This window comes from Schistocerca gregaria, chromosome X, assembly GCF_023897955.1.
Source record: "Schistocerca gregaria isolate iqSchGreg1 chromosome X, iqSchGreg1.2, whole genome shotgun sequence".
NCBI classification, from domain to species: domain Eukaryota; kingdom Metazoa; phylum Arthropoda; class Insecta; order Orthoptera; family Acrididae; genus Schistocerca; species Schistocerca gregaria.
The window spans coordinates 512818002-512829724 of NC_064931.1; the positions used below are offsets into that span (position 1 = coordinate 512818002).

The 11723-nt window shown below is 53.8% G+C and overlaps 1 protein-coding gene across 1 annotated transcript in view; it reads right to left on the minus strand.

The window, feature by feature from the left end:
- Positions 1-11271, minus strand: part of LOC126298163 (neural Wiskott-Aldrich syndrome protein-like) — a 28750-nt gene extending 17479 nt beyond the window's left edge. The window contains exon 1 of the mRNA XM_049989473.1: positions 11111-11271. Coding sequence (XP_049845430.1) covers positions 11111-11271 — 161 coding nt within the window. The remainder of the gene's footprint in view (positions 1-11110) is intronic.
- Between the last annotated feature and the right edge of the window lie 452 nt (positions 11272-11723).

The following is an 11723-nucleotide window of genomic DNA, read 5'->3' on the forward strand; positions in this document are numbered from 1 at the left end:
CGTGGTTGCCCACTTGCTGGCTCACCAGCCCACCTCAGTCTCATTCCTCAACACCAGGCTGGTATGACATCGCCTGTTGCCCACTTGCAGGCTCACCAGCCTGTTTCTCGCTCGAGCGTCAACACTGGTCCAATATTAACAGCGTGGTTGCCCACTTGCTGGCTAAGCAGCCAGCCTTAATCTTATTCCTCAACACCAGGCTGGTAAGGCATGACCTGTAGCCCACTTGCTGCCTCACCAGCCTGTCTCTCTCTCGAACCTCAGCACTGGTCCAATAATAACAGCGTGATTGCCCACTAGTTAGCTCACCAGCGCACCTCACTCTCATTCCTCAACACCAAGCTGGTATGACGTGGCATGTTGCCCACTTGCTGGCTCACCGGCCTGTCTCTCGATCGAACGTCAACACTGGTCCAATATCAACAGCATGGTTGCCCACTTGCTGGCTCACCAGACCGCCTCTGTCTCATTCCTCAACATCAGGCTGATGTGATATGTCCTGTTGTCCACTTGCTGGCTCACCAGCCTGTCTCTCGCTCGAGCCTCTAAGCTGGTCCAATATTAACAGCGTGGTTACTCACATGCTGGCTCACCAGCCCGTCTCATTCTCATTCTTTAACACCAGGCTCGTATCACAAGGTTTGTTGCCTACTTGCTGGCTCACCAACCTGTATCTCATTCGAGCCTCAACACTGGTCCAATATTAACAGTGTGGTGACCCACTTGCTGGCTCACCAGCCCGCCTCAGTCTCATTCCTGAACACCAAGCTGGTATGACACCGACTGTTGCCCACTTGCTGGCTCCCCAGCCTGTCTCTCGCTCGGGCCTCAACACTGGTCCAATATTAACAGTGTGCTTGCCCACTTCTGTGCTCACCAGCCGGCCTCAGTTATATTCCTCAACACCAGGCTGGTGTGACATGGCATGTTGCCGACTTGCTACCTCACCAGCCTTTCCCTCGCTCGAGCCTCAACACTGGCCCAATATTAACAGCGTGGTGGCCCACTTGCTGGCTCACCAGCCCACCTCAGTCTCATTCCTCAACACCAGGCTGGTATGACATGGCCTATTGCCCACTTGATGGCTACCCAACCTGTCTCTCGCTCGAGCCTTAACATTGGTCCAATCTTAACAGCGTGGTAGCCCACTTGCTGGCTCCCAGCCTGCCTCAGTCTCATTCCTCTCCACTGGGCTGGTATGACATGGCCTGTTGTACACTTACTGGTTCACCAGCCTGTCTCTCACTCGAGCCTTAACCCTGGTGCCATCTTAACAGCGTGGTAGCCCACTTGCTGGCTCCCAGCCTGCCTCAGTCTCATTTCTCACCACTGGGCTGTTATGACATGGCCTGTTGTCCACTTGCTGGTTCACTAGCCTGTCTCTCGCTCGAGCCTCAACACTTGTCCAAATTTAACAGTGTGGTTGCCCACTTGCTGGCTCAGCAGCCAGCCTTAATCTGATTCCTCAACACCAGGCTGGTATGGCATGGCCTGTTGCCCACTTGCTGCCTCACCAACCTGTCTCTCGCTCGAGCCACAACGCTTGTCCAATATTAACAGCGAGGTTGCCCACTTGTTAGCTCACCAGCACGCCTCACTCTCATTCCTCAACACCAAGCTGGTATGACATGGCCTGTTGCCCATTTGCTGGCTCACCAGATGGTCTCTCGCTCGAACGTCAACACTGGTCCAATATTAACAGCGTGGTTGCCCACTTGCTGGCTCACCAGCCTGCCTCAATCTCATTCCTCAACACCAGGCTGGTATGACATGGCCTGTTCCCTACTTGCTGGCTCACCAGCCTGTCTTTCAATCGAGCCTCAACACTGGTCCAATATTAACAGCGTGGTTGCCCACTTGCTGGCTCACCAGCCCGCCTCAATCTCATTCCTCAACACCAGGCTGGTATCACATGGCCTGGTGCCCCCTGCGGGTTTGGGGGTTAGAATAGGCCCGCGGTATTCCTGCCTGTCGTAAGAGGCGACTAAAAGGAGTCTTAAACTTTTCGGCCTTATATGATGGTCCTCTTTTGGGTTTTAACTCCATCTCTCAAAATTTTCCGAAGAGTTAACCGATTGGGGAAGGGCGCCTTACTTGGTGCATTGTGTCCATCTTGCTATCAGACCTTTCGCCAGCTTATACACCGTTGAACTGCAGTCCTGTCTTCTGTCCATCTCTTGGGCATGACGCTTTTTCTGCGTGCAGATAACACCTTGCACTGTGCAGTGCCTCTTTCTGCACCGACGGCGACCATGGACCACATGTTACCTAACATCCAGCACGGTAGCCAGTCCATTGTGGTGGGCCCGCCATGTACCCTGTTGGTTGTAGCCCCCTGACAACACAGGGATCGCTCTACTGATGCCTGTGCTGTTAACTCCCCACATATGCCGAGGAGTAGATGCCTATCCTCCTGGGGTATCGGGACTCCCGGCAACGGCCATCCTGCCAGGTGGCTCTTGCCGTGGCTGGGTGGCGCCTGTGGGGAGGGCCCTTGTTTGGTGTAGGTGGCATCAGGGTGGATGACGCGCAATGAAGCGTGGTACATTCTCTTGCTGGTGGCCAGCCGCCAGTAGTCTCTAAGCGTTCTCGGGCTCAGTTTATTTCTCAGAAGTACGATCCGAAAACGTTCCCCTCCCTGGCCACACCGTGGGAGGAACGTAAGTCTCAGGATGGCAGTAGCAGTTATTCGCCCCGCTTCTTAGTTTGTACGAGGATTGATGGGGAGTCTTTTCTCTCCACAAAGCCTCAGTTCTTCGTCGAGCATTTAGAGGACAAGTTTGGGGAGGTGGAGGGCTTGTCAAAAATGCGCTCTGGGTCAGTCCTGATACAAACGGCATCCTCTGCCCAGTCACGACAGTTACTCGCTTGTGACAAGTTGGAGGATGTTGCCGTTACGATCACACCCCATAAGAGTTTAAATATGGTCCAGGGAGTTATTTACCATAGGGATCTTCTTTTGCAGTCTGATGAAGAGCTGTGAGCCAATTTAGAGCGCCGAGATGTACATTTCGTCCGGCGCGTTCATCGGGGTCCGAAGGAAAATCAGATTGCTACCAGTGCCTTCATCTTGGCCTTCGAAGGGGATACCTTACCAGAAAAGGTCAAGGTGATGGTATACCGATGTGACGTTAAGCCTTATATCCCTCCCCCAATGCGGTGCTTTAAGTGCTGGAAGTTCAGCCATATGTCTTCTCGATGCACCTCCAGCCTCACATGTCGAGATTGCGGATGCCCATCACATCCCAACACTCCATGTGCCCCGCCTTCCATCTGTGTCAACTGCGGGGAGCACCATTCACCTTGCTCGCCAGGCTGCCGAATTTTTTAGAAAGAGCGTAAAATCATGGAATACAAGACCCTGGACTGACTAACCTATGCTGAGGCCAAGAGGAAATACGACCGACTCCATCCTGTGAGAATGACATCTTCCTTTGCTGCTGCTACAAGACCTGTGCTAGCCCCGTCTGTTTCTCCAATTGTGGCCGGATCGACGAGTAGTAAAACTCCTCCTGCCCCCTCGCCAGTGGGGGGCTCTACCCACCGGGTTGCTCCTGCGCCACCTACCTCAAGAGCAACACCATACCACCCATCGGGGACGTCCGTCCCCACTTCTAAGCCGGAGAAGTGTCCAACTTCTTCGGCTTCTCACGCTCGCAAGGGGTCCCTTGGGTCCCTCCCTTCCCAGGTTTCCGCCAGCGAGAAGCCTGACGACCGACAATGGCGTAAGTGCCCGCAATCAGCGTAGGGCTTCACGATCCTCCTCCGTCCCAGAGACTGAATTGGTGAAGCCCTCCCAGCCGGTGCGAGTCCAGGAACGGCGTGAGAAACCCAAGAAGAGCTCTCAGCCCAAGGAACTCGCGGTGGCAGCCATCCCACCGCAACCTTCCAGCTCTGCGTCTGAGGATGCGGTAGAGATTCTGGGGTCCGCTGAGGACCTCGTTCTCGCCGGTCCATCAGACGCCATGGAAAGCACTATCACAGGTGCTAAATCGGAGGCAGCAGGTGACCCAGTGGCGTAATCTCCCTTCCGAGTACCGTCAAGCCTTTCTCAGCCATGGACAACACCATCCTCCAGTGGAACTGCAGCGGTTTCTTCCACCATCTAGCTGAGCTCCGCCAACTTATCAGCCTTCACCCTTTCCTCTGCATTGCTCTGCAGGAAACTTGGTTTCCGGCAATGCGAACCCCCGCCCTCCATGGCTATCGGGGTTATTATAAGAACCGGGCAGCTTATGAAAGGGTGTGTGGTGGCGTCTGCATATATGTCCTGAACTCTCTCCACAGCGAGTCTGGACCTCTCCACACACCTTTAGAGGCTGTCGCTGTTCGGGTGTGGACGCCTCAGGCTGTTATCGTCTGCAGTCTTTACCTTCCACCAGATGGTGATGTCGCGCAGCATGTCCTGGCTGCTCTGATAGCTCAATTGCCTCCACCCCTCCTGTTACTGGGCGACTTTAACGCCCATAACTATCTGTGGGGTGGGTCAGTGGCAACTGTTCGAGGCGCCATCGTTGAGCATTTATTGGCGCAGCTCGATCTCTCGATCTTAAATGATGGTGCCTTCACACGCTTCAGTGTGGCGCATGGCACATACTCCGCCATTGACCTTTCCATCTATAGCCCTAGCCTCTTACCGTCTGTCCAATGGAGAGTGCATGACGACCTGTGTGGTAGTGACCACTTTCCGGTCTTTCTGTCACTGCCACAGCGTCAGTCTTCTGGGCGCCCTAGCAGATGGGCTATGAATCAGGCTGACTGGGACTTGTTCTCCTCCACTGCCGCTATTGAGCCTCTCTCTAACGATGCCATTGATGCAATGGTTCAATCGGTCACCACCGGCATCGTTACTGCCGCCGAATCTGCCATTCCCCGTTCTTCTGGGTCCCTTCGGCGGCGGACTGTGCCTTGGTGGTCGCCTGAGATCGCTGAAGCGATTAAAGCACGCCGGCGGGCCCTCCAGCGTCACAAGCGACATCCCTCAATCGACCGCCTTATCGCCTTCAAACAGCTGCGTGCGCGAGCCCGCCGCATTATCCGCCAACGCAAGCAGGAGTGCTGGGAGCGGTATGTGTCCGCCATTGGCCTCCATGTCACTCCATCGCAGGTCTGGGCCAAGATTCGCCGCCTCTATGGCTATCGGACCCCTGTCAGTGTCCCTGCGCTCTCACTGAATGGAGCACTTTGTACTGACTCCGACGTCATTGCAAACCGCTTGGCAGAGCACTTTGCTATGAATTCCGCTTCTGCCAACAACCCCTTGGGCTTTCGCTCCATTAAGGAGCGGATAGAACGTCGGAGTCTTTCTTTTCGCACTCACCATCCTGAATTGCACAATGTTCCATTCAGTGAGTGGGAATTTCGAAGTGCCCTCGCCGATTGACCTGATACCGCTCCTGGGCCAGATAGCATCCACTCTCAGATGCTGAAACTGCCAGCGACGCCTCCTCGACCTTTACAACCGCATTTGGGTCGAGGGTGAGTTTCCGTTGCAATGGCGGGAAAGTCTTGTCCCCATTCTGAAACCAGGGAAAAACCCTTTGGAGGTGGACAGCTACCGTCCCATTAGCCTCACCAACGTTCTTTGGAAGTTGCTTGAACGGATGGTGAGCCTGCGCTTGAATTGGGTACTGGAGTCTCGAGGCCTTCTGGCTCTGTCTCAGGGTGGGTTCCGTAAAGGCCGCTCCACTGCCGACAATCTGGTGAGCCTGGAGTCGGCCATCCGTACTGCCTTTGCACGCCGTCAGCATCTGGTCGCTGTCTTTTTCGACATGCGGAAGGCTTATGATACAACATCGCGTCATCACATCCTTTCTACACTTCATGGATGGGGTCTTCGGGGCCCTCTGCCGATCTATATCCGCAATTTTCTGTCGTATCGTACCTTCCGCGTGCACATCGCGTCCTCATATAGTTCCTCCCAAGTACAGGAGAACGGTGTGCCACAGGGTTCTGTTCTCAGTGCGTGTCTGTTTTTAATAGCTATTAACGGGGTCGCTGCGGCCGTGGGAAATACTGTCTCCGCTTCCCTGTATGCTGATGACTTCTGCCTTTAATACAGCTCTATTGGCATTGCAGCTGCTGAACGTCAGCTACAGAGCGTAATCCGCAAGGCGCAGTCTTGGGCTATAGCGCATGGTTTTCAGTTTTCCGCAGCCAAGACCTGCGTTATGCATTTCTGCCGGCGACACACTGTTCACCCGTAGCCGCGGCTTTATCTTGACGGCGAGCTTCTTAAAGTGGTGGAGTTTTTTGGGGATGGTTTTTGATGCCCGGTTGTCTTGGCTGCCTCATATTCAGCAGCTTAAACAGGCGTGTTGGCGGCATCTAAATGCTATGCGATGCCTGATCCACACCAGGTGGGGCGCCGACCGATCTACTCTCCTACGGCTTTACCAGGCGTTATCCAGTCCTGTCTGGACTGGGAGTCTGGCTTATGGCTCAGCATCCCCACCTGTGTTGCGGGTGCCGGATCCAATCATCCACAGCGGGATACGCCTTGCCACTGGTGCCTTCCGAATCAGCCCTGTGGACAGCATACTTGTGGAGGCAGGTGTCCCTCCACTGCGGTTACGACGCCAACAATTACTGGCTGCTTATGCTGCCCATGTTTTTAGCTTACCCGGGCATCCAAATTATCGTGTCCTCTTCCCGCAGTCAGTCGTTCATCTGCCCGAACGTCGGCCCCGGTTGGGTTGTCCGATCGCCGTACGTGTCAAGCAGCTTCTTTCCTGGCTTGGGTGTTTCCCAGTTCCACCTCCTTTCCGGGCCCCTCTGCGTACACCCCCGTGGTGTGTGCCTCTCCCTTGCCTTCGGCTCGATTTGGCACAGGGCCCGAAGGACTCGGTCCCTCCGGAGGCCTTCCGACGCCGCTTTTATTTCATCCTGGCCACATTTCAGGGCTCTGGCGTTGTCTACACCGACGGTTCGATGGTTGCTGGTCTAGTCGGTTATGCACTAACTCTAGGGGACCATTCTGAACAACGTTCATTGCCGGCTGGCTGCAGTGTTTACACTGCTGAACTGGTCGCCATCTTTCGTGCCCTAGAGTATATCCGCTCCTGCTCAGGTGAGTCCTTCGTTATCTGTAGCGATTCCCTGAGCGGTTTACGAGCTCTCGACCAGTGTTTCCCTCGTTCTCGTCTGGTGATGGCTATCCAGGAGTCCCTGCATACTCTCGCTCGTAGCGGCAGGTCTGTGGTCTTTGTTTGGACCCCAGGCCATGTTGGTATACCCGGCAATGAAACTGTTGACCGCCTGGCGAAAGAGGCCACCAGTGCGCCATCTCTGGAGATTGGCCTCTTGGCGGCTGATTTGCGGGCAGTATTACGCCGCAAAGTTCTCTCGTTTTGGTATGCTGAATGGCGCAGTCTGACCACCCCTAACAAACTCCGTGCCGTCAAGGACACGACGACTGTGTGGCGGTCATCCATGCGAGCCAACCACAGGGACTCAGTTGTCCTTTGTCGGCTCCGCATTGGCCACACCCGACTCACGCACAGTTATTTACAGTGTCGTGAGGATCCCCCTCTTTGTCGTTGTGGGGCGTCCTTGACGGTGGTCCATATTCTGTCGGAGTGCGCCCTGTTAACCATGCTCAGGCAGACTTTTGCAATTCCTGACACGCTCTCTGCTCTTTTATCAGATGACTCTGCCATGGTGGACTTGGTTTTGTGTTTTATACGGGCAGGGGTTTTTTATCTTTTAATCTGAGTTTTTTAGTGTTGATTCTGGCTTTTAGCCTCTGATTTTAAACTGAGTTTTTAAAGTGTTCTTGGTGGTTGGCTTTCCCTCTTTTTCTCTACGGTCGGCCAACCACACTGTGTGTTTTAATTTGTTTTGTCTGGTCTCAGTCAGAGTATTTCATGCCCTGTTTCGTCTGCTGTCTTTCCTCTTGTTCGTTTTTTATTCTCTTCGGGTGTTTTTAGATTTTATGGAACAAGGGACCGATGACCATAGTAGTCTGGTCCCTTTAATCCCCTACACCAACCAACCAACCATGGCCTGCTGCCCACTTGCAGGCTCACCAGCCTGTCTCTCGCTTCAGCATCAACACTGGTCCAATATTAACAGCGTGGTTGCCCACTTGCTGGCTCATGAGCCCGCCTAAGTCTCATTCCTCCTAAGTCTCATTCCTCAACACCAGGCTGGTATGACATGGCCTGTTGCCTACTTGCTGGCTCACAAGCCTGTCTCTCACACGAGCCTCAACACTGGTCCAATATTAACAGCGTGGTTACCCACTTGTTAGCTCACCAGTACGCCTCACTCTCATTCCTCAACACTATGCTAGTATGACAAGGCCTGTTGCCCACTTGCTGGCACACCAGCCTGTCTCTCGCTCGAGCCTCAACACTGGTATAATATTAACATCGTGGTTGCCCACTTTCTGGCTCACCAGGACACTTCATTCTCATTCCTCAACACCAGGCTGGTATGACATGGCCTGTTGCCTACTTGCTGGCTCACAAGCCTGTCTCTCGCATGAGCCTCAACACTGGTCCAATATTAACAGCGTGGTTACCCACTTGTTAGCTCACCAGTACGCCTCACTCTCATTCCTCAACACTATGCTAGTATGACAAGGCCTGTTGCCCTCTTGCTGGCACACCAGCCTGTCTCTCGCTCGAGCCTCAACACTGGTCCAATATTAACATCGTGGTTGCCCACTTTCTGGCTCACCAGGACGCTTCATTCTCATTCCTCAACACCAGGCAAGTATGACACACCCTGTTGCGCACTTGTTGTTCACCAGCCTGTCTCTCGCTGGAGCCTTAACACTGGTCCAATATTCACTGCGAGGATGCTCAATTTCTGGCTCACAAGCCACCTCAGTCTCATTCCTCAACACCAGGAAGGAATGACATGGCCTGTTGCCAACTTGCTGGCTCACCAGCCTGTCTCTCGCTCGAACCTCAACACTGGTCCAATATTAACAGCGTGGTTGCCCACTTGCTGGCTCACGAGCCCGCCTAAGTCTCATTCCTCCTAAGTCTCATTCCACAACACCAGGCTGGTATGACATGGCCTGTTGCCTACTTGCTGGCTCACAAGCCTGTCTCTCGCACGAGCCTCAACACTGGTCCAATATTAACAGCGTGGTTAATTACTTGCTGGCTCACCAGCCCGCCTCAGTCTCAATCCTCAACTCCAGGGTTGTATGACATGGCCTATTGCCCACTTGCTGGCTCACCAGCCTGTCTCTCGCTCAAGCCCCAACACTGGTCCAATATTAACAACGTGATAGCCCACTTGATGGCTCACCAGCCACCTCAGTCTCATTCCTAAACACGAGGCAGGAATAACATGGCCTGTTGCCCACTTGCTGGCTCACCAGCAAGCTTCTCGCTGTGGCCTCCACACTGGTCCAATATTAAGAGCGTGGCTGCACACTTGCTGGCTCACCAGTACGCCTCAGTCCCAATCCTCAACACCAGGCTGGTATGACATGGCCTGTTGCCCACTTGCTGGCTCAGCAACCTGTCTCTCATACGAGAATCAACACTGGTCCAATATTAACAGCGTGGTTCCCCATGTGCTGGCTCATCAGCCCGCCTCAGTCTCATTCCACAACACCAGGGTGGTATGACATGGTTCTTTTGCCCCTTTGCTTGCTCACCAGCCTGTCCCTCGCTTGATCTTCAACACTGGTCCAATATTGACAGCTTGGTTGCCCACTTGCTGGCTCACCAGCCCACCTCAGTCTCATTCCTCAACACCAGGCTGGAATGACATGGCCTGTTGCCCACTTGCTGGCTCACCAGCCTGTCCCTCGCTTGATCTTCACCACTTCTCCAATATTGACAGCTTGGTTGCCCACTTGCTGGCTCACCAGCCCGCCTCAGTCTCATTCCTCAACACCAGGGTGGTATGACATGGCCTGTTTTTCACATGCTGGCTCAGCAGCCTGACTCTCGCTCGAGCCTCAACAATGTTCCAATATTAACAGCGTGGTTGCCCACTTGCTGGCTCACCAGCTCGCCTCAGTCTCATTCCCAACACTAGGCTGGTAAGACACGACGTGTTGCCCACTTGCTGGCTCACAATCCTGTTGCTCGCTCGAGCCTCAACATTGGTCCAATAATAACAATATGGTTGCTCACTTTCTGGCTCACCAGCCCGCCTCAGTATCATTCCTCAACTCCAGGCTGTTATGACATGTCCTGTTGCCCTCTTGCTGGCTCACCAGCCTGTATCTCACTCAATACTGAACACTGGTCCAATATTAACAGCGTCATTGCCCACTTGCTGGCTCACCATCACGCCTCAGTCTCATTCCTCAACCCCAGGCTGGTATGACATGGCCTGTTGCCCACTTCCTGGCTCACCAGCCTGTCTCTCAATCGAGCCTCAAAACATGTCCAATATTAAGAGCGTGGTTGCCCACTTTCCAGCTCACCAGCCCGCCTCAGTCTCATTCCTCAATACCAGGCTGGTATGACATGGCCTGTTGCCCACTTCCTGGCTCACCAGCCTGTCTCTCACTTGCGCCTCGATAGTGGTCGAATATTAACAGCGTGGCTGCCCACTTGCTGACTAACCACCCCGCCTCAATATCATTCCTAAACACCAGGGTGGTATGACATAGCCTGTTGCCCACTTGCTGGCTCACCAGCCTGTCCCTCGCTTGATCTTCAACACTTCTCCAATATTGACAGCTTGGTTGCCCACTTGCTGGCTCACCAACCCGCCTCAGTCTCTTTCCTCCACAGAAGGGTGGTATGACATGGCCTGTTGCCCACTTGATGGCTACCCAGCCTGGCTCTCACTTGAGCCCTTAACACTAATCCAATATCAACAGCGTGGTTGCCCACTTGTTGGCTGACCAGCACACCTCACTCTCATTCCTCAACAACAAGCTGGTATCATATGACCTGTTGCGCACTTTCTGGCCCACCAGGCTGTCTCTCGATCGAGCCTCAACACTGTTCCAATATTAACAGTGTGGTTGCCCACTTGATGTCTCACCAGCCCGCCTCTGTCTCATTCCATAACACCAGGCTGGTATGACTTGGCCTGTTGCCCACTTGCTTTCTCACCAACTTGTCTCTCGCTCGAGCCTCAACACTGGTCCAATATTAACAGCGTGGTTAATTACTTGCTGGCTCACCAGCCCGCCTCAGTCTCAATCCTCAACTCCAGGGTGGTATGACATGGCCTGTTGCCCACTTGCTGGCTCACCAGCCTGTCCCTCGCTTGATCTTCAACACTTCTCCTATATTGACAGCTTGGTTGCCCACTTGCTGGCTCACCAGCCCGCCTCAGTCTCATTCCTCAACACCAGGGTGGTATGACATGGCCTGTTTTTCACATGCTGGCTCAGCAGCCTGTCTCTCGCTCGAGCCTCAACAATGTTCCAATATTAACAGCGTGGTTGCCCACTTGCTGGCTCACCAGATCGCCTCAGTCTCATTCCCAACACTAGGCTGGTAAGACACGACGTGTTGCCCACTTGCTGGCTCACAATCCTGTTGCTCGCTCGAGCCTCAACATTGGTCCAATAATAACAATATGGTTGCTCACTTTCTGGCTCACCAGCCCGCCTCAGTATCATTCCTCAACTCCAGGCTGTTATGACATGTCCTGTTGCCCTCTTGCTGGCTCACCAGCCTGTATCTCGCTCAATACTGAACACTGGTCCAATATTAACAGCGTCATTGCCCACTTGCTGGCTCACCATCACGCCTCAGTCTCATTCCTCAACCCCAGGCTGGTATGACATG